At 36.4% G+C, this 27,766-nt stretch overlaps 1 protein-coding gene across 11 annotated transcripts in view; it reads left to right on the plus strand.

The window, feature by feature from the left end:
* The window catches only part of ROBO2 (roundabout guidance receptor 2), a 595,724-nt gene that overhangs the window by 393,107 nt on the left and 174,851 nt on the right, over positions 1 to 27,766 (plus strand). For all 11 annotated transcript variants that reach the window (XM_023509678.1, XM_023509679.1, XM_023509681.1 and 8 more), the window contains exons 3-4: positions 23,547 to 23,704; positions 27,142 to 27,262. In XM_023509678.1, coding sequence (XP_023365446.1) covers positions 23,547 to 23,704; positions 27,142 to 27,262 — 279 coding nt within the window. The remainder of the gene's footprint in view (positions 1 to 23,546; positions 23,705 to 27,141; positions 27,263 to 27,766) is intronic.

Below are 27,766 nucleotides of genomic sequence, written 5' to 3' on the forward strand. Positions count from 1 at the left end.
GTGCAGAGTTGAAGGGAACATGGTGTCTCCCCAAGTGCCTGAGCTCTGGGGTTGGTTCTGAGTTAACATTCTAAAGGCTAACTTTTTTTTTCTTTTTATTTTAATCTAAAATTCTAGTCATAACCACTAACTGGAACTTGTATAATAATTTCACATTCATCTACCATACCAGCGTCTTTCTGTGATTGCTTTATTTATGTTATAGGATGTAAGAACTAAAGGAAGTAGAGATAATTTGGTCTCGATTTACAGATGCTGAGCTTCAATTTCAGACTTTTTCATTGTTAAGCAGATAAAACAAAATAGCTACAGTAAAAAATTATGTACAATTCTCAGTGTTCCCGATTGCTTCAAAAATTTGTAAAAGCGTTTTTGATTTTGCTTTTTCAACCATAGTTTTTGTTAGACTTCTGGATCCTTGAGAACAGAAACTGTATCTTTATTAATTGTTATTTGCTAGATTCCATCTGAGTAAATGTAATGGAGGAGTCATTTATCAATTACTTGATTACCGTATAGCAATTAACTGCCCCAAACAAAGTCAAATTACAAATTGATCTTTATATAATGTGAGTTTCCAGGAAAAATAAGTGAAGGCAAATTATTAAAAGACTGAAAGATTTTTGATGTATTTTAATTATGTCAAGTATGTATTCTTCCTGTTGTTCTATCTGTTCAATCAGTATATTCATTTTCAATACTTATCTCTTATTTTAGTTTATTTCAGATTAATATGAGGGCACATATGATCAGGTTACACTGTTTACATTTGTTAGCTAACCTCATTTCTTATCAGTGATTAGGCCTGGATTGACCAGGTGCCTACCCTTTTTAGAAATTAAAAAAAAAAATAGAACTGTATAATCTTCTTAGAGATTGGCATCTCCCTCAGAATCATCTCATCTTACTCTATACGTTTCTTTAAATTATTCTTTGAAATGCTTGTCCCTTTCTGTTACAAATAGTTGCTAGCATATTCTTTTTATTTAATTAACCTCATGCAAGACATTGATGTTTATTTTGATTGTTACTCTGTTGAGTATCAACACAGACATGATGTGCTTGAAAAAAAGATAAGTACTCAGTTTAATTTTTTTATTTTTTTTTTTTTTATTGAATGGTAACTGTGTACATTGATGCACTTTGGGGGTACAGTGTGGTGTTTTCATACACAATCCAAGACACTTCCATCAAACTGGTTAACATAGCCTTCATGTAACTTTCTTAGTTATTAATTTTTTAGGTTTTGCATTACTGCCTCTCCAAATGTAGCAGATTCTTTTTTTTTTTTGAGTTTTTGGCTGGGACTGGGTTTGAACCCACCACCTCCGGCATATGGGGCTGGCGCCCCACTCCTTTGAGCCACAGGTGCATCCCTTTTTTTTTTTTTTACAGTTTTTGACCAGGACTGGGTTTGAACCCTCTGGAATATGGGGCCAGCGCCCTACTCCTTTGAGCTACAGGTGCAGCAGATTCTTTAGTTGGCCTCATCAATTTCTATTTCCAGTGTCATAATCATATAAGTCATGTACTTGTGCTAAACCTTACACCCCTCTGTGATCAAAACTCTCTTGATTGCACACCGTGTTTTGTATTTGCAAACCTTTTTCTTTTGTTACTCTTATGCTAATATAACTTGAGGCAGAAAGCTAAAAATATTTATATTAATCTTCTACATCCCAATCCTTTTGATGTAAACAGCACTCTAACTCTATAATGGGGGCATCCATACAGAAAATTATTATTAATCCATAGTGCATATGACCTATGACCTATAATATTTCACAGTTTGACATGTTGAACAGTGTTTTCTTTGAATATTTCTTTCATACCCACATTCATGAGAAGACATCATGCCTGCAATCTAAAAAATTTCTAGAATGATTAGTTTTCATTATACCTAATTTTATTTGTCTCATATTTTTTTCTTCTTTCCTAACTACTTATGTTATTTGTTTATATCTACTTATAAATGGAAAGGTTGGCATCCTTCTAAGACAACTATTTAGAGGGTCATATGACTTATCGTGCTTTGCACAAGTCAGCTTTTCTTTATAGTACATACATACCCACATTCAACCCATGCCTGTCATTTATTCTACTACCCCATGGAGGGCAGGGGTAAAAGTAGCTCAAAACAAGGAGATGGTTGAAAAAACTGGATGAGTAGTTTAGGGCTGCTGATGGAAAATTAGATGCTTTTATTCACTGGAATGCAATTTCAAGAGGTAAAATTATTGTGGGAGAATAAACAGAAAAATGAAACTGTAATGCTGACCCCAAAATAACAAATTTAGTTCCTTCACAGTGAATACAATTACTATTGTAATTTGCACAGCTTGCATGTGGTCTTTTTAGTGACAGTATCTTTTTCATACCTTTGAGAGGCAATACTCAATCATTAAGGAAAACTTGAAAAGATGTTTGGGTAGGTACAATCATTAATGCAAAGGTTTCTTGTTATGCTAACAAAAACAATGTATAAAACAAATATTCAATAATTATGACACTAAAAATTATTCCGTAAGAGCTAACATTGTGAATATAGTTAGTTAGGACAAAACAGATGAGTCTGAAATTAACAAAGAACAAAAATTACTCTTTATTTTTTAAAAATGTTTGGGGCAATAACCAATATGCTTTTTTTATTAATTCATTAATAAATAAATATTACTGTCATTATATATACTCTCATTTTCAAAGCAATTTTCACATAACATTTCTCTTCATATGAAAGGTTCATTGGGGATTGATAGTATCTAAGGAACTTTGCCAATGAATTATTCCTAAATGTGGAATGAATGTGAAGTAAAGGGAAATTTTATTTCCTTTCCTCTTGTGTTAAAAAACAATATTATCAAGGATGTACATGTCTTTTGCAGTAGAATGATAGAAGAATTATTCAGAAATTATCAGTATTTCTATGTCACCTTGAATTCTGAGCACCCTATCTATTACCCTAGAGTAAAAATACACACAATATTTGTAGCACATTCTATATAAAACTATAAAATAAACAGAATACAACTGGATATCAAGTAGTAAAAATCAATGTTGAAACTAGATCACATTTTTTACTTGTAAAGTGAGCTTTTTCATAGTTTGACACATTAAGCAAATAATATGGTCATTGAAACTCCATAAATAAGAGGGAAGAGGAGTTGCTGCCTGTAATTATTTATGTTTTATTGGGGATATAAAGAAATCCCCAAAGTTGGCCCTGCTTCAAAGGAAAGAATATTGGCTTGCTAGGAAGGAGGTAGGGGATAATCTTGGAACTGATAGGGAAACATTCATATCAAAACACACTTAGGCTATTTTAATACAATGTTCTAGGTTTTGTATGCAAAACTTTCCTTCTGTTCCAACTAAATATCAAGTTCTAATGTACAGAAGTGAGAAATTCTATCGCAAAAGAAATAGAAAACAAAAAAACCAAACTTCTGAGTGCTGAACAAGACAGCTGTCTGAGTGGTTGAAGGTCTTAGGTACCTGCTGTCGTTCCTGTGGGAATGGCATTTTAAATCTAACTGAAATGGCTGGGTTTGCTTGAGTTCTGCCGTCCCCCTTTTGCTTCATCTCAACATAGTATGGCTCTTCTTGGTAGAATGTGCTCGCAGAAGAAAATTGATTGTAAAAGTACACTTAGCATGCCCAGTGTCTTTCAGTGTCATGTAGTAGTTCCCACCATCAAACATAATCTACATATGGAGATGGGAGGAATATTTAGAGAGCTGCATATGGCCACCAATTCCCTGGCTCCCCATTGCATATCTTCTTTCTATCTAAAGAGTGCTGAGGGATTATTTGTTGCTTTTCAGATAAACCCTGGTACTTGCTTGCACACTGAGTAGAGAATACACCCCCCTCTCAGCCCTTTAAAGTCCAGCACACCCCGCTTTGCCATGTGTGAGCCATCTACAGGCACTATTAGCCCCGCTTGAGTAGCTCTTGATAACACTCTCTAGGAAGTCAATTAAAGATGTCAGGGGGTGGGCCCGACTGCTTTTCTTCCACTAACAGGCATTCAGAGAGGAAGATGGAACCATCAGAAACAGGTGATTTTTGGTTGTCTAAAAACTATGAGGACCCTGATTTTTTTTTGTATTTTCTTCTCATGATTTCAACTTTTGGTGATCTTGAAATAAATTATTCTCTTTTAGTTGTTTTTAGCCAGCAATAGCCATGTCATATTGAGGATCAGGTGCTCAGTATAGTACGTGTTGACAACATATGCTTAAAAAAAGTGAAAAATATAAAGAGAGAAAAAGTCTGATAAATTTGATAATGGTAAAAAAATATTTACTGAGAAGGAACTAATTTTTTGTTAAAATATCTACCTTTACACAAAAGTTAAATGACTGTCTACTAACAATTAGGCATAAAAAGTGATTGATAACATATTAAAGTAATTCTTTGCACTTGATACATGTCAGGGACCCTTTTCTTTTGCTGAAAATCTTGACCATTGATATTTTTCTTAAGAAAAACTATCCTAAACATAAGTGACTAATTTTTTTTCTAAATTAAGATGTATAAAGTGAAGTTTCACAACCATTTAGCTAAACTAATAAAAGTCTAACCCTGTTCATTCAAATCCAATATTATTTGCCTTATTCAAAATATTCCTAAATATTAGTTTTAAAGATTATATTATTAGATATATGCAGTAATAGGCATTCATTTTAGTGTGTTTGATCTACAACTGATATATTTATGCATTCAGTGAGGAGAATTATCATTTCTGGAGAGATGTATACTTTTTAAGTGAGAATATATAACTTCAAACATCTCTTTGATATGCAAAACCATGACAATGAATAAATCTTTGCCAGGTATGTACTAAAAGCATAAACATTTTTCCTTCATTGCCACCTTAGACAATAGATGCTTTTATTCCCATTTTAAAGATGAAGAAGCAAAACCTTAGTGAAGGTAAATAACTTTCCCTGAATCATATACTTGTCAAGCAATAATGTTAGGACTCAAACCAAAGGCTGTGGGGCACCAAAACCTCCAGGGGGCAAAGACTAGCTAAAGATTCAAAGTTCTATTTTTACTTCTAATTTCAAAAAATAAAATCTATACTGATTAATTTATATATTAATTTATATATAATTATGAAATTAAATACATCTTTATATATAATCTATAATGATCAATTTATAAATATATATTTCTGAGAAGCAAACCATCTCAAAGATGGTAATATATATTTGGGAATGTTGTATTAAAAGCAAATGAGAAAAGAGAAAAGAATGAAGTTAGCTAAAACATGTATTTTTTTTTTTTTCTGAAGGAAAAGATTGGTTGAAATTTAAAGAAAAGTGGTGGGTACAATCCTGAAACTGGAACATAGCATTAGAGAAAGCTGTCATTGTTCATTATACAGAAAGACAGCATGTAATACTCATCAGCAATTCACTTCACCATTAGTTTCTGTTCTCCTTTTTTTTTTTTTTTTTTTTTTATGAAAAAGGCAATTGCATGGAATCAAGCTCATATTAGGGATTTATTCAAAGAAGCAAGTTTCATCATGAATTTTGAATTAAAAATAGATTTATCCTAATGTTCAAAATCACCATCTCACAGCATAATATAATAACTGATTATAATGAAGACCTTAGTTACCAAGTTAAATTATTTTTAGTATATTTTGATTATTAGGTTAAGGAATTATGAAATATGCTATGATACATGTTTCCATCACAATCTTTTTGAAGTGTAAGATCTAGAACAAAAAATAACCTATTTAAAATTCTGACTCCTCTTATTAACTGTAGGAGTCAATAATGTATAAATTTACCCATCCTGGAGTCTCTGTCTTTTCGTTTATAAACCTACCTACCTCATAGAGTCTTTGTAATATTTCCGTTGACCTAACAGGTAAGAAGTCTTCACCATTTAATACACATTGTTTATCCTACCCAATTGTTTATCCCACCCCATCATATTATTACAGAAAATTTGAAAATTCACATTCAGAACATGATCTTTAAAAGGTTGTGAATGTGGTAAGCAGTGATCCAAGCTTCTGACTTTTTTCCTCACCCCTTGGACAATGCAAAATATAGGAGTTAGTTTTGAATGAAAAAAATAAGAAACTAGTGGCATTTTATGACAGATCATTTCATAATGATATCTCTTAAAGAATACTATGCTCCTTACTAAAATAAAGGATAAGGATCTTCCTATATATTTATTAAGTAAAACCATGTATTAGACCAATATAAGGAACTGTCTACTAAAGATGCACATGAAATTATTAACTATATATAATTTAATAAAGACAAAAAGTGAAATTCTTCATCTGTTCATTCAATAAATATTTATTGTACACCTACTGTGTGCCAAAGATACTCTCTTAGGCCCTAGGGATATAACAGTAAGCAAAATGAACTTGGGCCGTGCCTTCACAGAGTTAGCTTACATTCCATTAAAGGCAGATAGATAATGCGCAAATAAACACATATGAGTAATTTCACACAGTGATATGTGTGTGTGGGGGGGGAACGCCAGAGGAATGTGATATATGTGATCATGCTGTTTCTTTTGCAGATTTTTCTTTTTTTTGGCTGGGGCTGGGTTTGAACCCACTACCTCTGTCACATGGGGCCAGCACCCTACTCCTTTGAACCACAGGCGCCACCCAATCTTGCTGCGTCTTTAGATAGGGTGGTCATAAGAAGAGAAACTAAAGAAATAGTATGAAAACTGAGATTCAACTGACAAGAGAACTATAGGATGTGTTGGGGGAAGGATATTTCACAGGCTGACTGAATAATGTATTTAAAAAGAGGACCCAAAGAAGTAACTGGGCTTGATAGAGAAAGGGCAGGGCCAGAAGGTGGGGGGATAATGAGTGGGAAGGGTAAGTAGCATGAGATGAGAGGCCAGATCTCAAAATGCCATGTAAGCCAGGGTAAAAATTTGGATTTTTTTTCCTAAATGTGATATGGAAGAGGTTACCTTATCTTCTGCAGGAAGAATTGATGGTAGGAAGTGCAAGAGGAAAAGTAAGATTATTGAGTTGGGGACTCAGCCAGAGTGACAGGAGTGGAGGTAAAGGAAACTGGGCAAATTCTAGATACTTTCCAAGGCATTGACCCTTTTTAATAGTCAAGATGGTATGTGTGTCTATGTGTGAATGAAATAGAGGAAAATTAATAATTCTTCGAAAAATTCATATATGATAATACCATAGCCGATGATATATTGAGGAAATAAAGGCTTGTGTGACAAAAGTCAAGAAGTCAATTTTGAGTTCAAGTTACTTATAGACTTTGAAGTGGCAGTTGTAATGTACGATTTAAGTTCTAGTGGACTCAGGGCTGAGACATACATTTGGGGGTCCATCAACCTGGAGGCAAAACTGGTAGAGATTAACAAGGAAGAGTATGTGCCTGGGCCACTCTATTTTGAGTACTAACTATTTTTTAAGAACAGGAAGGGTTTTGCAAAACAGAAGGATGAGTAGTGGGTAGTGGCAAGAAAATTAGGGGTAAATTACATAAAGTTATACAGTCCTTCAATAGTTATCATTTCATCATATAGGACTTAGGGGGGTAATACAAAAAAATAACTAGGAATTTTCTACCTATTAACCCTCAGCAAATATTTATCAAGCATTTACTATAGCAAGGGTGTGGGGGAGAGAAACATGGAATAATTACATTTGCATTGGAGATAATCACTAATTTCTAATTTAATATCCATTGCCACCCAATTCTTCAGTCTTACAAGGTATTGATATGTTAGCTAGTAGAGGCAAATAATTATCATATTTGATTAAGCCATCCACTGCGGTATGGCAATCCTGTTCTACCAAAATATTATAAATATTGAAAAAGAAATAGACTATGTTAGTACATTTTACCATCATTTAAAATGATTTTCTACCTCAAATAACACCTATCTCTCATGACCACATTTCTTTCTTTCTTTCTTTCTCTTTTTTTTTACTGAAAACTTCACTGTTGGGGATTTATAGAGGGTACAAGATATGGACTACATTTCTAATTGAAAAACAGAAAGAAAAAAAATAACTAGGATTCTACAGTAACAACATTACTTTTAGAAAATATATTTTTAATTTTGGGGATGCTTACTTTTAGAGAACTATTGAAAATATATCCAGTGAACATTTTTGTTATGCAAATGAATTCAGTTTTAAAAACAGTTAAATGATAATGAAGCATTCCTTTTGTCTTTACATTATATTACAGTAATGAAGCTATTGCCTCTCTGTATACATTTTAATGAGTTTTACCTAACGCTTTACTGAACTGACATTATCCTAAGCCCAAAAATTAGGCAAAATTCAATTTATTGGTATTGGGGAAGGTTCATCAAGAGTTAATTATGTTGGCTCGGCGCCTATGGCTCAAGTGGCTAAAGTGCCAGCCACATACACCTAAGGTGGCAGGTTTGAATCCAGCCTGGGCCCGCCAAACAACAATGACGGCTGCAAACAAAAAATAGCAGGGTGTTGTGGTGGGCGCCTGTGGTCCTAGCTACTTGGGAGGCTGAAGCAGGAGACTTGCTTGAGCCCAGGAGTTAGAGGTTGCTGTGAGCTGTGATGCCACAGCACCCTACCCAGGGGGATAGCTTGAGGCTCTGTCTCAAAAAAAAAAAAAAAAAAAAAGAGTTAATTATGTTGTTTAAGATAGAAAGTAATGCATTTTATGATAAATCATCAACTATCATCTTATAGGAAAATTATACTAATAGGTTAACTTATATATATTTGTATACTTTACCTCACTTTTATGTTTTATTTATTTATTCAATTATTTTGAGACAATGTCTCACTCAGTCACCCTGCTGTGAGGTCATGTCTCACAACAACCTCAAAGTCATGAGTTTTAGCTATGCTCTCGTCTCAGCCTCCCAGTAGCTGGGATTACAGGCACCAGCCACACATCCAGCTAGTTTTTCTATTTTTAGTAGAGACAGGAACTTCCTCTTGCTCCAGCTGGTATTGCACTCCTGTGCTCAGAGGATCCACCCCCTTCAGTCTCCCAGAGTGCCAGAATTTACCTCCCTTTCAAAATGAAAAAAAAAAAAGATGTTTTTATTTTTATACAATTCACACCATGCAAAAGCATATCAAAGAAAATAAATCCAAATTTTTATTCCATTAAAAAAGTTTATATTTCCCCTAAAGAAAACTCAGGGAAGAAGAAACTTCATATGGCCATGTTTCTATTTTTGAAAGGAGAAATCATTTGTAATTTTCTTGATGCATGTATTTGAAGTGGAATTACAGACTTGCAACTTATAATTTGAGAGAGATAAAGAAATTCTTATAAACAAATGACATTTGGGTTTTATAGAGTATATGCTGACAGCTATAAGTCTCTCCCAACTAAAGTGGTTACCAATACATGCTCACTTCTTCCCTAAGAGCCTCCTTTATTCTAAGACACTTGAGACATAGTCTAAATCAAAAAGGTGTGACTTTCTCCACCTTTATTGCTCTCGGGCCTAACTAACAGGAGGCCTTCAGCTAATGTTAGATGAAAGAGGAGACTGTCTCAGCACTAAAGTTTATGAATTTTTATTCCAGGGGTTCCCCTAAAGTCCCCTTCCTGAGTCCCCATACACAGGGAAAATGGGAAATTTTAACTAAATTTACCTTTATTTACAAAATATTTCTTAAAAATTTTACAAAATATTTACAAATTATTCTCTGGGTTTTGGCCACCTCTTTTTAAAATTTCGTAATGAATATTTTGTTTAGCTATACTTTCCCATTTTCCCTATGTAATAGGGAAATAATATTTTGTTTAGCTATACTTTCCCATTTTCCCATTTTCCCTGCTGTGAGGTCATGTCTCACAACAACCTCAAGGTCATGAGTTCTAGCTATGCTCTTGTCTCAGCCTCCCGAGTAGCTGGGATTACAGGCACCAGCCACACATCCAGCTAGTTTTTCTATTTTTAGTTGAGACGGGAACTTCCTCTTGCTCCAGCTGGTGAATTTAGGAACACTGTGTCTTAAAGAAAAAGAACTGACTAAGTTATATATTTTGATAATAGTCTTGAAATCAGGCTTAGCAACATCCTACAAATATTTTATGACATTTATATTTCTAAGCACCATTGTTTTATAACAATTAAAGTTTATGCAATTGAATGACTCGTGTAAGAAACTACATTTTCATATTGTCTTCATGACTCTTCATGTTGAATCCAGTTGGGACAGATAATATACTTTGAAAACACTCCTAGTCCATGTACTTGTTATTTCTACTTCTTTTTCTAATTTTAGATTAATATGAGGGTACAAATGGTTAGGTAGCATTCTTTACATTTGTTAGCAAAGCTCAAGTTGCAGTTGAGCCCTTCACCTGGGGGTTGTGCTATATCCCCCCACATTGTGCCCCTTAGGTCAGAGCTCATCAATCCCTCTGTCTCATCCTCCACACTTTTTTCCCTTCTCCCCTTCCCCCACTTGAATTTAATTGTGTCTGTGACTGTTTTTCTCGTGTGGTCATGTAAATGTTTATCTATCGGTCTCATACTAGTTTTAAGTACATTGGGTACTTGATTTTCCATTTTGGTGATACTTTTTCTGTGTTGATTTAGACGTTGTTAACAATACCCATTAATGAGTGTTTAATGCATTTAGAAGGTTTGCAACTCAAGAAGTTTAGAGCAGATGTAGGGAAGTCTCCTTTCCCATTCTTCACTTTCCAGTTTAGGGGTTCTTTTTTTTTTTTTTTTTCCTGCAAAGATATTTTGTGCTGTTAGTTTCTTGTGCATCTTTCCAGAGATTGTTGTATATCTATGCAAGCACATTCCAATAGGTTTCTTTTTGTAATTAATGAAAGCATACCGTGCATATTTCAAACCCTGCTTTGAAGCGTGCTCCTCTAAAAAGCCTCCCTTATAAAAATAATGTTTCCCTTCTTTGTACCTTATAGAAAGTTCAGTATACTTGTCCCTAGACACTTCACATATTTATCTTTCAGATTGTGGTTTTTCAGTTAGCTGTGGTAAATTCCTTAAATCTCTTTGGCACCCTGAGGAAAAAATCTCTGCTTGAAATATCATGTATCCCAAAGTGAGTTATATGACACCTGGAACCAACAAAATGTACAGTATATAATTGTTGAATAAAAAAGTTGTTAACGATTGAAAAATGAAACTCTTTGTTAATATGCAAGAAGTAGTTCCAACCAGAACTGGAGGAATAGTGAAAAACCAATATCTAAGTTATTTGGTGTCAATTAAACAAAGTAAAATCAAATGTCATATTAGAATCATCTTCCAAAAATGAACTCAATAAAACTTACTGGGTAAAACTCATACTTTTTGTTTGGAAAGACCATGAATATTTTGTTGACCTGTAAATACTTTGTAATATAATGTAGTACCTCTAAATATATCTTATTTTAGGATTAAATTATTGAATACAAATTCCAATTCTACTAATACTTATATATAACAGTTATTATCATTAGTAATTGACTAATTCTCAGTAGGTTAAAATTTGAAATGTTTTATATGAAGGATAGGGTTCATGAAGAGTATTGTCTATTGGACAGTCAAAGGAATTAAAAATTGGTATTGGTTAAAGTAATTTAAGATCAGATGCAGAAACAGAACTGCAAGGTTGTTCTTGTTTACCACATATTCCTAGTTCCTAATGTCAGTAATTTTGGAAGGATCGCTTTCTTATTCTTCATAACAATCCAGAGACATAGGCTTTATAATCCCCATTTTCCAGGTGAAGACAGATGAAGATACTGAGGCTCAAAATAACTCAGAGGTTTGTAAAAAATCATCTAGATCTGGATAACAAAGGTAGCAGAACTAAGACTCAACCCAGGCCATCTGACTCAGCCCTCTATCTTCATTCAACGTTATGTTGTCTTCCTGTTAAATAGTAGTAGCTCCATAGATAGGTGTTGAAGGGGTATTGCTAAGCCCTGAAATGAACTTTACACATGGTGGAAAGGATTTAGGGTACATTCCAGAAATAGAGAACAAACTATGTGGAAGCCCTAAGGTAGAAAAAAAACATGTTTCAGGATTTGAAGAAAGGCCTGAAAAAGTGTGAGCTGAGTGTTATGATTGAGGGTATAAAGATGAGACTATAGAGACTTTTTTCGATATACCACATAAAGTTACAGTGTGAAAAAGATCAACACTGAGCCTAGATATCCTAGAACAGTCCTGGCATAATTACTAATAGTACTTCCTTTTGATTTCAATGTGTCTAACAGGGAAGATAAAATATATATTGATCCAATGTGTATGGGAAGAGTTGAAGATTTTTGATTTCAGAAAAAATTAAATAAAATTCCCTTGTTGATATCGGGGATATTTGAAAGGAAATACAAACTTCATGCCCAGCACTTTTATCAACTGACAGGTTATCCAAGGATATATTGAAGTCATTTCTCAGAAAGGGTCCCTAAAGCAAAGGTCTTTCTATTGGGTAAAGATTGGAGAAAAAATGTCAAGAGTAGCATTAAAAATGTGCTTTAGACATCATTTTATATATATATATATATATATATATATGTATGTATATATATATATATAATATTTGATTATTTGGAAATCTAATTTGTTTTGAAAATCAACCCATCTGCCAATTTCAGATTTTTTTTCATTGCTACATTTTAGGCAATTTGTCACACATTCAGAACAATTGTAATTTCATACTTCATCAGGAATACCAAGAAGGCAAAGTTCTACTTGCAGACAGGTTATAGAAGAGTAAGGTGAAATGGTTAATATTTGGTGCATAAAAATTGCCCAAATTAGGAATTAAGATTATTTGTGAACATAATAATAGGGCTTTATGAATTGCCTTGATGAGGTCAAAATAAAGGAGATTTGATAAAGATTTCTAGTAAATCTTACTAATCAAGATCTGTTACTATTCTAGACAAAGAAATTAAAACAGTCACATGCAAATAGGTAGTTATCCCAGTGTCAGGAGTTGGTTGCTATCCATGCAAGAAGAGAGTGATTGTGTCTGTTCATTTATCTCTACATACTTTGAGATAAGTGTAATAAGTCCTCAGTCCAAGAGCACAGGGTAACCCAATGAATAAAAATATAGCCAAAGTTTCAGACAGCAATTTTATTTATTGCCTTATTGCTGAGCATATGTGTATTATTGTTTGAATAGCTAAGGCTGGCTGTGGTATATATCAAAAAAAGAAGAACTTTTACTAAACCTTCATACTTAAGAGGACTTCTTTTTGCCTTCACATAAGATATGAAAGTTTGTTTGAAACATACATAAGTTTTTAAATTTTTAACTACTTTTGATAAAATCACATATAATTAATTTTTATTATAAGAACTCAGTATTGCACCTTAAAATATATTCAACATTTGTAATTTGATAGTAATTTGTTTGCAAAGAGTATATGGAAAAGCTTGGGGGTGGACTTAACATCAGGACTATAAGGGATTGTGCTTTTAATAGGTAAACAAAAATTATGAAGCACGTTGTTTTCCAATCACTGTCAATTTAAATTTGGTCTTTAGGATATTTGCATGTATAAAAAGCACTTAGATATGCTTCTTGCTTCCTCTTCTCTTGCTTAACTGTCAAAAGATGGTGATGCTTTTGAAGATTTATGGGAGATGGGTAATGAGATGGCTGAATGTTAACTACAGCATTCAGAATTCATTTGGTAGCAAGGAAAAGAACTGGGTCTTTGCGATAGAGTAGAAAAGTAATAGAGCTTTTTTTTTTTTTAATCAGTCAATTTAAAAATAAATCTTATACATTCTGGATTAGGAACCATTTCAAGCTTCTTGTCATATACTCATCAAATAGAACATTTCTTGAAGAATATCAGATGTCAAATTAGACCTATTTTTGCAAAATTCATGACAGTGTAGAGTAATGCCCATATTTTGTGATGTGGGCTTATGCAAATTTTGATATTGGATAGCTAAGACTAACAATTCTAAAGGCATGTTGGCTGTAATTTATTTTAATTTCAAAATGTAAATATCGTCCAATATAGTTAGGCTGCTATCTATTTTCCTGTGCAAAAAAAAAAAAAAAAAAAAAAGTTTGAGGTTGCTGTGATCTATGACATTATAGCACTCAACCACAGGGCCACTGAGTGAAACTCTGAATAAAAAAAAAAAAAAAAAAAAGGAAATAAGCAGCACAGCTCAGTATACTTCCTTTTACAATTTATACATTATGATTGCATTCGTGTGGATCCTTCATAGAGGAACACCAGAGGTTGTAGTTACAAATTGTGTTGTTAATATAGGCAAAATTAGCAGAATCAGGTTGAAAGTCCATTGATGCAATTAGAATGTCTCCTTTATTCAGAGTTTTGTTGAATTTCAGGTAATGGAAAAAGAATTCTAAAGCATCAGTAGTTTCAGAGTAACTGGCATTCTTGACAAGGAAGGCTGACCTTGACCTTCTTCTCCTTCCAACCCTCCTTTCATCAGCAGGGGTGAGATTACTTTGAGACCCTGCCAATAGGTAATAAATAACACATAAATTCCAGGACACCCTTGCACTGTAGGGTGCTCTAATGTGTAATAATCCTTAGACTATTGAGTTTATAACTCATGACATCTGGCAGTTACTTGGCGTTGTAATTCATGTTGATCGTGCACATCAGAATACACTATGGGAGAGAAATATTGGAGTCATAATGCCTCGATACCAGGAGAGGCTGGAATGACAGAAAAAAGCTGCTGAAACTGTGTACCTCTGCGAACTGTGCAGTGTTGAAAAGCTGTAAGAGCTAATGTCTTCAGATAAGGACTAACAAGGCAGGAAGGAACGTGGTAACCTATTGGGATCCAGAATAAAGCGGCATGTTAATATGTACTTGATGGCATTCTTTTATTTCCTTTATTCAAACTGACAGGTGTAACTGTAAAGCATTAATGAATTCTGAAGTTTAAACCTAAATGAAGTCTCAGGTATACCTTTAATTTGAATGTACATTGAAATAAACACATTGAATTTTAATTCTATGGAAATGTAAATAGATGGCATTTGATCCTTTCATGGTTTTGTTTTCTTTAGTCTAATAGTGGAGGCTAAATGAGAAGGGAGAGGGGTGGGAGGGACTTGGAGGAAAAGGAGAAGCTGTAGGCAAACAAGGCATTCCACAAAGCACCTGTAAGAAGCCTTCCCAGGACCTAGCAGCTCACTGCTTTGGCTGAAAACCTGAGGCCCAGGGGATGAGAAGCAGCCTGAACAGCTAGAAGCAGACAGATGGTTATTTTTAATCATTCCCTGTAAATGTAAAACCTATAAAAGGAGTATGCTTACTTATTATCTATATATCTTTCTATTTAGCAGCACCCAAACCCAGATATAAATAAAAGTCAGTATTATAAGCTTGAAATAATCTGGTGTTTCTCCTTGATAGATCTTAAGGAACACTATATAATTTTTATAATTTCAGAACAGTAGCGGGCACAGGTGTTTTGTTTACATTCTTTGTTTTTTGCACAAATTGAGTCAAGGTTATAAGCTTGACTCCATTCAGATAGCTGTGTGCCTATATAATGTTTTTAAAAATTAAATTAGCCTACCTAGTTATAAATTTCAATTTTAATGCATTATATCTCCTAATGTCCAGAATCATAGTTATTGCTTTGACCAAGACTAGAATTTGTCTGAAATGGGTAGAGAAGCAGGTGCTTGGGGAACAGGGCATGTGTCAGGAGCATGGTGAGGTGGGTTTTGTCCTGTGGTAGAGGAAGGGAGGGCCTTGAACATGTTTGATTAATACAGGCATTTCCACACCATCTTCCTTATAGCCTTTAACTTCATCTTGTTCCTTCGAGTTGTCTGTGATTTTGGAGATCTCAGTTGTATGCAAACAATTTTGTGGGCAGTGGCTCTTTAAGGGAGAAAAAAGAGGAACTGATTAAACATTAATTAGCTTCAATTCACAACTTCCTCATAAACTAACGGAGAGGGTATGCAGATCCCTGTTAAATATCAGATGCTAGACTTTGCCAAAAATAGGACTTCCAAGTGTTGAAGGTATGCCAACTGCTGGCTCCTTAACTGCAAACCAAAGGAAATGATTGCCAGAGACAGGCCTGGAGTCTGCTGTGGTCAGATGTCACCAGTTTGCAGTGCCACATGTGATCCAAGAGTTTATGAATGATCTCAACACTTGGTCCCCAAGGAGAACATATGCATTACAGAGGTTATGGATACAAATTACAGAGAGCACAATGTTTCCATGCAATTTCTAAGAATCCTTCAGCAAGTTTTAAACATTAATGGAAAACATTAAGGAAGACTTGGCACTCTTAGCGGGACTTCAAATTATGTTGTGGGTGAGGACAGAACAGAGCTAAAAAAAGATGCAAGAATAAAGGCTTGGCTAAGAGACTCAGAGCTGGCCATTCCTCTTGTGTGAATTATGCGTTTGTGTATTTTATTCCCTGCAGAATACTAGGCTTCACAAAATGCTATGACTTGAAAATGAACAAGTCACAGGGCATTGTTGTTTATCAGCGGGCTCCAATTCATAGCACTGGTTTATCTGGATCATTTGCTGAGTGAATTTGCTTGTACGAGAGTCTTAGTAGAGGTGGGGGGAGCAGCGAGAGCGGCTCATTTTGGAATTGTCAGCATGCTGCAGGGGTGCCAGAGTGTCAGCTTGCACAGCGGTAGCAGGATGTCTCCCCACTGTGTTATTTCTTTCCCATTCCCCTTCTGTGCAAAAGAAACCACTTATGACTTGTCCCCCAAATATCGGATTTTATTGTGTATTTAGCTGGTGGCTGGTCTGTCCATTCTGGCCATGTTCTGTTTGATTGTACCAAACATAGTAAAGTAGTTTCTTGTGAATGATGATTCCTTTTTAGATTTATTTCATCTTTTAGTCATTAAAACTTCAGGAAAATATGGAATTATGTCATGTCAGTGGGGAGCTTTCAGTTGAAAAGGAAAACTTAATTGAAACTGGCTTAAATATGAAAGGGAACGTATCAAGTAAGTCCAGAATTAGCAGCTTCGGAATTGAATTGTCCAGCTATGTCATCAAGAACCTGATTTTTCATGCTTAAGTATGCGTAGCCTCAGTTTCATCCTGAGGCTGGAGCTCCCCCTGGGGTCACAGCGTAGCTGACAACAACGTCCATTTAGTCCAGAGAGATACAGGGTGCTTTTGTGTCATGCAGAGTAGAAGTGCTGAAGTTCATACTGGTGGGGACTACGCTTTATCATTCGTTCCCTGTGTTGATGAGTCGTGGCGCTGCTGGTGGTGTTGGTTAGGGTTAAGGAAATGATCTGTGCCAATGGGCCATCACTTTTATTTTCAGTCTATTTCTATTTCCTATAGTATCCTGTAATTTTAGTCTATTGTTAGATTGCCTATAGTATACCATCACCAGTTTTGTTAGTTGCACATAATTCTGCTGTTCCCTGGAGTGATTTCTGACCTTCTGGAACTGTTTGCTTTTATCGTAGAGATTCATGAACATGTGGTGTTCATGGAAAGTCAAAATCCTCTCTGCTTAAATTCAACCAACTTAAATTGTTCTTTATTAATGATGTTATAACATCAAATTATAACACTGTGGTCTATTTTATATAATAAGAAACGATTGCAACACCCATCTTGAGGAGGAAGGCATCAACCAATCAAGGATACTTTACTCTCTGATGCCCATAAAATGGGAGACTTCTAGAGGGCTACCTGGTCTGGCTTCAATATATAAGGAAACACTTTTTAGACAAGTGAGTTGAAACATTGAAGGAAAAGTATGTGTTTGAGAAAGAAATAAGCGAAAGTAAGGGAACAAAGGGAGAATTGAGATGTATTTTCAGGCAAAAAGACCACCTCATATGCCAATGTACAATGGTAATTATACGTTCTTCTGCATGCTTAGGGCATGAGGGTGGCAGAAAGGTGCACAGTGAATCTGGTGATATAAGCAGGGACCAGATTCTAAACATTGGAGATGATACTAAAAAGAGAATTTTGTCTTAGAAGCCATGAAAAATTTTTGAAAAGGGGAATTGACATGATCACATTTGCATTTTAGCAAACTCATAATAGCTATAATGGAGCATTTAGAGAGAAATCAGGAAAAAAAAAAAAAGGTCAAATAGAATATTCTTAGGATAATTCCAGGAAGATATAAGGACATTCTGAAGCAGGGCAGTGGAGAAAGGGTAAGTAGAAGCAGATGATATTGCAAATCAGTGTAGCGTAATGACTATGTGTAGATTCTGGCACCAGACACACTGGGTTCAAACCCTGTACTTATCTAACACAATAGACAAAGTTCAGATGACCTATTCCACATCCAAGATGCCGACTTTGACATATAGTGTGTACTCATTAAATTGTAGCTATTATCCTAAAATGGTTCTTTTTAAAATCGAGAGTCTAAAGTGTCCTTATGTGTGCCTGCTAACAGATCCAAGAAAAGCAAATGACAACAAAAAAATCTTATTGAAAACCAGCACACAATTTTACTATATTTTCTACATAGGAATAAAGGCTCTTGAGTAGCCTTCTAAAAATCATGGTTTACTGAGATTTTGTATTCACGAACTAAAGTCTGTATCATATAAGCAACTATTGGAGAGGAGAGCTCAGTTTTCCAGGCACTAGGCCACACGGCTCTATTGATTCCTGTGCACAGGCTGAGACAGGAGCTCTCTGCCATCAAGCCTGTGTCCAGCGGGGCTGGAGTGGCCTGGATTTTCCACTGCTGCTCATCCCGCTTTTCACTTCGATTCCCTCGCTGTCTTTCTCATCATCAGGGTAGTTTTTTGGATGCTTTTCACCCGGTGGGGTGCACATACATTTTTATTGCTAATCTTTTCAGTTTTTCCTTTCCTGATAACTTTACTTGGAAAGCCTTTGCACATCGCAGTTTAGAAGTGTAGCTTTCAAGAGTCCGCCAATTATGCCGTCTCACCTCATTGTCATTGCTAATTTGCTTTTAAAAAAACTAAGATGGCAAAGTCTGAGTAGTAATTTGCCTAGACAGAGCTTAAAAATAAAACTGCCTGAGAACTAATGATTTAAGACAGACCAGAGAGCACTTGGGAGGGGAAAGAATGGAGGGTTGTGAGAAAGCAGACGCTACAACTTTCAACTCTAAAATCCCAACTGGAGGTAAAGCTTTTCTCAGGGTGCTGTATAATTTACCTATTGCTTCATAAAATTTACCACTTGGGTCCTCACGGTTGTTGGAGTGGAGGCCTCAGTTTCTTGCTGGCTGGTGCCTGTAAGCCACCCCCAGATCCTGGCCAAGTGGGCAACAGTGTAGCCTGTGTGATCAGAGCAAATACATGAGAACAGAGGATACACTATAGAGTAATCCAAATTTTCCATCTGAGGGTTTAATTTACCTGAATATGCTGAAATAAATTGTCAATAGATTAATAGGAGGAAAGGATGCGTATTTATGACATACATGTGTGCATCAGTCCTACACAAAATATGAGACTCACAGAATGGCCGGATGATGGAAGCTCAAATACCCTCTTCATAGGGGAGATGGAAGTGGGACGTGCAGGAAATTGTAGAGGAAGAATTAATTATTTTTAAAGGAGAAGAAGGGACCTGAAGAATCGACAACAGCCTGGGACCAAGGTCCTCTGGGCTGTGTGTGGTGTTAACTCTAGTGCACACCAGTCTTCCTTAGTTGATGAGATGTCTAGAGAAGGAATTCACAACTATCTTCTGGAGGATCTGACCTTTAGGGGGTTCAGAGAAAGCCCTTCTCTGCAGTGCCATTCCTCAGGGGTGCTCAGTTGGAAGTCAAGAGTGGCATATTTTGAGGCATCCTTTTCCTGAGCCCCGAGTGGAGCTGTAGAGACAGCAAGCCCAAAACACGAAAGTCACTATGTTTTATAACCTAGTATCGGAGGTGACATCCTATCACATTGTAATATTCTAATCACGAGAGGCAAGTCACTAGGTCCGTTTCACTCTCAGGGGGTAGGGCTCACACGGGGAGTGTTAGGAGCCAGTGACCAGTGGCGACCTCAGCACTGTCACACAGTAACCAGTTCATATGACAGTGCTGAGCACTTGTTGTGATTAACATGAACTTGAAGAACTGAATTCCTTGTCAGCAGTATCTGTGCCCCGTGCAACCATACTGTGTTAAGTACTCTAGTAAATTCAGAATCAGCTGATCGTCTAGAATAACTTCCTGAAGCACGGTGCGTGCCAATGTTAAAATAGTATAAAAACATCAACCAGATTGTATTATGACTAGCTGAGTGAACTCTCATTTGTATTTTTCATCTCATATGTAGAAATGAATACTTGGGTTCTAGTCATTTCGATAGCTTTTTTCACAGAATGGAAATTGGAAACCTTACATTCTAAACTTAGATCTGCAAACAAGTACTGTATGAAGTGCACCTTTATATCCCATTTCTTTTTTAATTTAATATGCAATGTTATTGTTAATTGAAAGATAATGTTAATATTATATATTTATGGGATACATTGCACACCTGTTGGAGGCATTGCTATCAAAAAGATAAAAGATAACAAGTATTGTGTGCAGGGTGGAGAAAAGGGAACCCTGTGTACTTAGTGGGAATGTAATTAATTCAACCATTGTGGAAAACAGCATGTCTTTCTTCTTTAAGGTATAACTTACTACTAACTGGTCAGCTTTTGTCATTTTAACCGTCTTCTTTTCAGGTCATTGGGTTTATTTATCTTCATGGTATTTAAAGACTGTTTTGAGGAATTAGGTAACACACATACAGCTGTTCTTCTTTCGGCTTCCCTGTCAAGCCACACTCTAAAATACAGTTCTCTGCTCTTTTTAGTATGGGGGATTAAGGAGAAAAAAAATATATACAGACACAAATATAGACTCAATTTCAAATTTGAACTTGCTTTGCTTCCTGCATTTGTAAGGCCATCTTAGTTCTCCTCCTCAAACACGTGGGAATCCTTCACTCCGGCTAACATTTCTTATTCATTCCCAGCTATAATAAAACACAGGGCGCAATCCAAGACAGAAATGAATAATTACCACCAAAATGGGAACTGATCAATATGATTTAACTTTATTTTGCTTACATTTATGAATAGATATACTGACCTCAGCTTACATACATTTTAATATCAGAACGTACATATCCTTTAAATTTTGAGAATAACAACGACTTTATTCTTTCTCCTAAAATTAAGTTCTGTTTTTGCCGTGCTAGAATCTGAAAGGCATGTCTTTCTCTTGAAAGTTTTATTTGAGAGAGGGAGAGGCAGAAACAGAGAGAGAAGAAACGCTTTATTCCCCTGAAGACTTAGGGTAAGAGAAGTGAGGTACTGAGCACAAATGGATTAACTGACTGCTCTACAAACCCCAAAGAGCGTATTACAAGTTGAAGAGGGTACGGTACCAATTATACCATTATCTCACCCTCCTCTCTGGGTGAATAGTCTGCAAGCCTAAAATTACAGTTGCTGTTAAATTTCTTGGCTTCATTTGCAAATTGGAGTCATTTTCTTTTTGTGTGTGTGAGTGCCATAAACACACGCTTTATTGTTTAAGGGGAGCAGTTCTTATAGTTTGTTATGATATTTTGCTTCTTTTTGTCCCTCATGTCAAAGGGCCTTTAAGAAAACTAAAAAATTGGATTGTGGCAAATCGGTGTAACATTGTGTTTCTGAGTGATTTGCCATGGTCTTAAGTATCATTTGTGCGGGGTCTTTTTGGCATGTCATTTGTTAGGAGACCGGTTCTGGAGAAGGGCCTTCAACTGGCCAGATGTGCCAGCTTGGAACAGATTGAGGGCCTGCCAAAACACCATTTGTTGCCAATACCGGATATTTAGGGGTGCTCATCACCCTGTTACCATATTTTTGCACTTCTTAACATTGCATAAATAGGCAGCTGTTCTGTATTTGGAATATAAATGAGTCCCCGGCTTGCTCTCCCTGGAGGTTTTACCTGCAAGACGGAACCACAGTGTTAACTCCTCCTCATCGCTCCCTGGCTGTCACACTTAGCTGCACACTTCCCTGACTCACTCAGAAGCAAATCCTTATGCATATAAATCACACCTTTCCTGCTAGTTAGACAAGGAGACCCCAAAATGTGCAGTTCACAGTGCTAAAACGGAACACATTTCCCGAGCAGTGAAAGTAGTAAATTAATCAGGTTAGAAGCTGAGAGTGAACAATTCCTGCTGAATTTTTTTCACCTCTCCTTCAGTAAGAGTCAAGGTTCTGTAATCTCATCAAGGGCCATGACTTCATTAAGATGGAAAACCGGGTTAAAGGATGTGTTGCAAGAGACAAGAAAAGAAAAGCCCTAACAGTCACTCGGCTGTCTCTCTGGAGCTATTTGGAAGACAGAGATTTTTATTTATTTGGAGAATGACAATTAACCTACAGACTTGGCACAACAAAAGAAGTAGAGTGCCGAAGTGGGTCTCATTACAGCCCAGGAAAGGAAGGCGGTTGGTTTGACCTAACGCCCATGTGTAGCACATGATTTACATCCCAGGCGAGCACAAGCTGCCTAACGTTGATTTCAGACAGCTTGGAGGGTGTGTGTGTGTGTTTAGGTTTGTTATACCCATAGGTCCTTTGGAACCCAACTTGTCTGTGTTGGAATGTAAAAGAATAAGAAAAGTGAAGGTAACGAGGAAAAGCAGAGGCAGGCGCCGTGTACGGTACATCCACTGGTCTCGACTACTTTTGTAAATGTTGACATAGCCCTTATTTACCAAATCAAATCAGCGTTCTGAAAGCTGCTGGGGCCTTGTGACTTCTCCAGGCTTTTGATCTTGCCAGCAGCAGAGAAGCACAGGCAGATAGATAGGTGACATTTGGAGAGCCAGGCGCGCCAGATTTTCAGTGGTTATAAGGGAGGTCCAACCTGCTGTTCTCCTTAATGAAAGGAAGGGAGAGTCAGACTGGCAAAAGTGCTATAAGGGATATCTCTGCCCTGAATGTCACGCTGCCCAGATGTCGCTCGGCAGGTGGAGATGCAGAGGGAATGAAGATGGAGTTCTGTGTATGTGGGTGCTTGTGCGTTACAAGGGTGAACAAAGAGCCTGTCTCCTGAACTGTAATGAAATCGGTGTGGATCTTGTCCATGCTCATGTGGAGAGAAGGGACTTCCTCAAAGAGTTCTCGCCCTCTGCCCTCCCTGACTGCCCGGCAGGGCAGCGTGCTCTCAAACCACGTCCCCAACTGCGTGTGATATTCTTTGTAGAACAGAGACTCATACAACATAAAGGGTCCTGTACTTTGCATTTTTATTAAGTCTCAGAACTATTTGATGAATAGTTCTCATCTTATTTGCCTTCACCTTATCTCATTTTTTAAACCAGAGTTTTGAGCAAAAGTACACCAGATCCTTTAGCCAACCATTCCTATTCCACACTGCCAGTATTAGATTGGCTCTAGAATAGTTTAAATTGGATATGACTATGTTCTCAGCAAACAGGCAGGAATTTTTTTTTTTTTGAAAAAAGTAAGCAAGACTTGAAATTAACTTTAGTTAAAAAAAAAATAAAAGCTGAAGTCTCCATCATTGAATTTCCTTTGCCTGTAATTATTTTTCTTCAGTGTTACGAGATGACTTCCGGCAAAACCCCACAGATGTTGTAGTGGCAGCTGGAGAGCCTGCGATCCTGGAGTGCCAACCTCCCCGGGGACACCCAGAACCAACCATCTACTGGAAAAAAGACAAAGTTCGAATTGATGACAAGGAAGAAAGAATAAGTGTGAGTTAATTTGTAACTACGGCCTACAGGGACTGAAATTTTAGTCTTAACATATATGTCTTTTATGCTTTATTATTAATAAAACTGTATCAGAATGCCATTGTAATTTATTGTGTCTTAAAACACTAAAAAAAGGAATCCTCAGATGATACTACAAACAGACGACAATTCTATACATCAAATGTATGTGATAGGTTAATAATTGCACCAATCTGAATACGGGAGGGTTATCTTTACAATATGATATTAATATCCTAGGTATTTTTTAAAGTTTCCAAAATCTTCTACTGATCGTTTAGTGCATGAGTGGTACAGTGTAAATGATAGCCATAAACCATGTTAACTACGTCTAATTTTGGACTATTTTCAAAATTATCAGAGGAAGTAATTTACGGTGATGGCTATCTTAAATCATTATTTCAGTTTTTTTTTAATTAAACAATACTTGTAACAGAAAATTGTATGTATACATTAATTGAATAGCAAGTTTAATAGAGATGAAATAAAATCAAAATAACTGAGTCTGGATGTTAAACATGTAGATAAATATTCTGTTTTCAAAGAAAATTAGTGATTGGTTTCATGAGAGGATTAGGATTTGAAATGAAATGCTAAGAAACAGGGGAATGGCATCATTTTATTTTTTGTGAGGATGCAGGCAACACTGATATGTGAAGGTTCTTCAGAGAAGCAGTCCTCTGAAATAATACATAAGACCCCACATTCTGATGTTATTTTGCTGCATAGTTTTTACATGCAGCTCAATAACTGAGAATAAATTATTTTATTAAAGATAATATCTCATTTGACTAAATAAATGGGCCATTTCTATCAAAAGTTTATATAATCTTGGTTTCTATTATCTTCATATATATGCATAAAATAAATGAAAATTTTTCTTATGTATATCCTGTGATTAAACATGAAACATACCCAGATAGCTGGTGTAAGACATAACCTATTTCTGGTGTAGGGGCAAAGAGGATTGGGCCATTCGCACTGTGAGGATTCAAGTCTTAGGTCTGCTGAAATAAACTTACACTAGACACATTAATTGAAGAAAAAGCCTACAAATGTATTGATGTGCAAGCACATGGGAGTCATGCAAAGTCTGAAACTCAAAGAAGGGCCAGGTGGTTGAAGCTTAATTACCCTCTTCATAGGAGAGAGCGAAATGGGAGACCAGGCAATTTTAGAAGAGGAGAAAATGATTTTCGGGGGAGATGACTGGGCCAGGAGACCACACAATAGCCAGGGACAAAGTTCCTCTGGGCTCTGAGAGAGGAAGTGACAAGTTGTGGGAAAGTGAGGGGCAGAACTGCACTGTGAACCGAGGTTGGCTCACTACATAGATAAAGCCTCTCAGATAATGGGTGAAAAGACTGTCTGCAGGCCTAGTAGTGACCTTTACTTTCTTCTCTTGTAATTAATCTTTCCTGCTTAAGGAGATTTCACATAGGGAGTTTAGGCAATTGTTTTTCTTTCGGAAAAATTCCCTTCTGTCAGATGAGACAACTTTGGAAGGAGTCCCTCTCTGTGCTTGGGGGAAGAAACAAAGGAATGTCAGGGAGACCTTGACTTTGGGGTAGCTTCTAACGCCTTCCAGTTTTCTTTACTTTAAGGTGCTCAGAGCCCCAAAGCACCACAGTTTGTGTTATCATAGTTTCTGAGCCCCAGCACTGGATTGACTGTTAACACGCTGATATCTACATTACCAAAGAGAGTTTGGTTCCCCTTGGATTCCCCAGGGTCTGTGCCTTGGCACCACATTTGTGAAATTGTGCTTCTGGTGATGGAGTAAAATCCATATTCAAGAGTTTCTGGTTCACGTTTGTGGCATTTCTTTTTTGCTTTGTATCAAGCCACCCCTCACCCCACCCCCCCCCACACACAGTAACTTCTAATAACCATTTTATTTAGACTCTGTTTCTCTAGGAAAGTTGACAGTTGTGCTCTGAGCCAACTTGGCTGATCTTTGTTAGACTTCCGAATCCTCCTATCGCCTTTTAAAGGCGTGCTTAGAATGACCTTACTCACATGTCTGGCAACTGGCTGGTGCTCAGCTGAACATTAGTTCTCTTCCACATGGCCTTTTATTTTGGTAGCAGGTTGCATCAGGCTGAGTCCCATGGCGGGCTCCATGTTCCACCTGAAGAAAGAAAGACAAAACCCAATGTGCAAGCACCTTCCTTCTAGAGAAATATTTGCTTTAATTGTATTCATCAAATGAAGTCATATTGCCAACTTCAGCTGCAGAAGAAGGAAAAGTGGCCTCCATGGCCAGGTTTATAGCCTATCATTATACCCTGCTGGGTGTAATTGAAAATGGTTGGTGTTCTTCTCTTCCAACTGAAAAAAAGTTGAAAGTCCCTTTCTATAACGCAGCAAGTTTTAAAGCTTGATACTCTCTGGTGGAAACCAACCTACAGAAGTTGTGTTTGCCTATGAAATTAAAAACTAATGGAGGAAAACAGTATGTTCATGTTCAGTATATTTATTTATTTATTTATTTGCAGTTTTTGGCTGGGGCTGGGTTTGAACCCTCTACCTGAGGCATATGGGGCTGGCGCCCTACTCCTTTGAACCACAGGCACCGCCTGCATTCAGTATCTTTTTAGGAACTCTCAATCATTATACAATTGAGGTTATTAAATTTAAATAAATAAAATTTAAAAACAAAGATGAGAAACTATGAACGATGACACTTACTAAAAGCCTAACTTTGGTTTAGTAATGTCCTCTTTGGCAAATAGATATTTTATAGTAATATTATTGCATTTATTTATTCACTCAATAAAGACTTATCATTTAAGAAACACTTAGAACCTAGTAGATGCCAATAATTTATACCAACTGATTTGTTTAACCTGCTCTCCTTTACAAAAAAAACATTATCTTGTAAATACAGTTGAAACTAGAAAAAGATGATTAATACTAACAACTGAAATATAAGTATCAGGAGAGCAAAGATTTTTACAGTTTTATCTACGACTACATACCAGGTACCCAGAACACTGTAAAGATAATCACAAAGTACTTCGGGACTTCGTCTGAGTCAGCTGAATTTTATTATATTATTTGAAGCCGATACCTACTTTTTCTTTCTAATGGCAAATGATAATGGGAATTCATTCAACAAATAGCAGTGTGAGGACTAAATCTGGATTGAATGAGGTGAAGTCACAAGACTCAAAATAGGACTACATAAAAGAGAAGTTTTCCTTAAAGGAGGATTCTCTAAGAAGGGAATATAGGGACACCTATTGAAGGTGCATTCAAGAAAAGAAGGCACAGGTGAAGATTCCAGACTAGTGGGAGGGTTTTAGGTGATACTCAGGTATTTGTGTATGGAAAGAAAGATGTGCCTAATAATTCAAAATTGTTTAGTAATGATTTTACCTTTTCTGTTTCTCTTTCTTATTTATTTTTATTAACAGATTCGTGGTGGAAAACTGATGATCTCCAACACTAGAAAAAGTGATGCAGGGATGTATACCTGTGTCGGCACCAACATGGTGGGGGAAAGGGACAGTGACCCCGCAGAGCTGACTGTCTTTGGTAAAACACTCTTTTAAATCATCCACTGTTATTGATAGACACTTTTCCTTTGCTTTCAAATATTGTTAGTAACACTAAAAGCCAGGCCACACACAGTTACTCATAATTTCTGATGAGCAGAGACAGATTAGAGTTGTCTTATTTTATGTCTTTCTGATAAAATCTTCGATGTGAAGAAAAACATTCAAAAATTTAATGTGTGCAATTTAGTCATAGATTTATAGGATTTTGTGTTTCATAAAAATGTAAAAAGTCTTTTTTTCTCAAACTCTAATTAAGATATCACCTCTGGGCTCGACGCCTGTGGCTCAAGTAGCTAAGGCGCTAGCCACATACACCTAAGGTGGCGGGTTCGAATCCAGCCCGGGCCCGCTAAACAACAATGATGGCTGCAACCAAAGAAAAAAGATAGCCAAGCATTGTGGCGGGTGCCTGTAGTCCCAGCTACTTGGGAGGCAGAGGCAGGAGACTCACTTGAGCCCAGGAATTGGAGGTTGCTGTGAG

The sequence above is a fragment of the Otolemur garnettii genome, unplaced genomic scaffold (genome assembly GCF_000181295.1).
Source record: "Otolemur garnettii isolate 467f Iridium unplaced genomic scaffold, OtoGar3 scaffold00009, whole genome shotgun sequence".
NCBI lineage: Eukaryota > Metazoa > Chordata > Mammalia > Primates > Galagidae > Otolemur > Otolemur garnettii.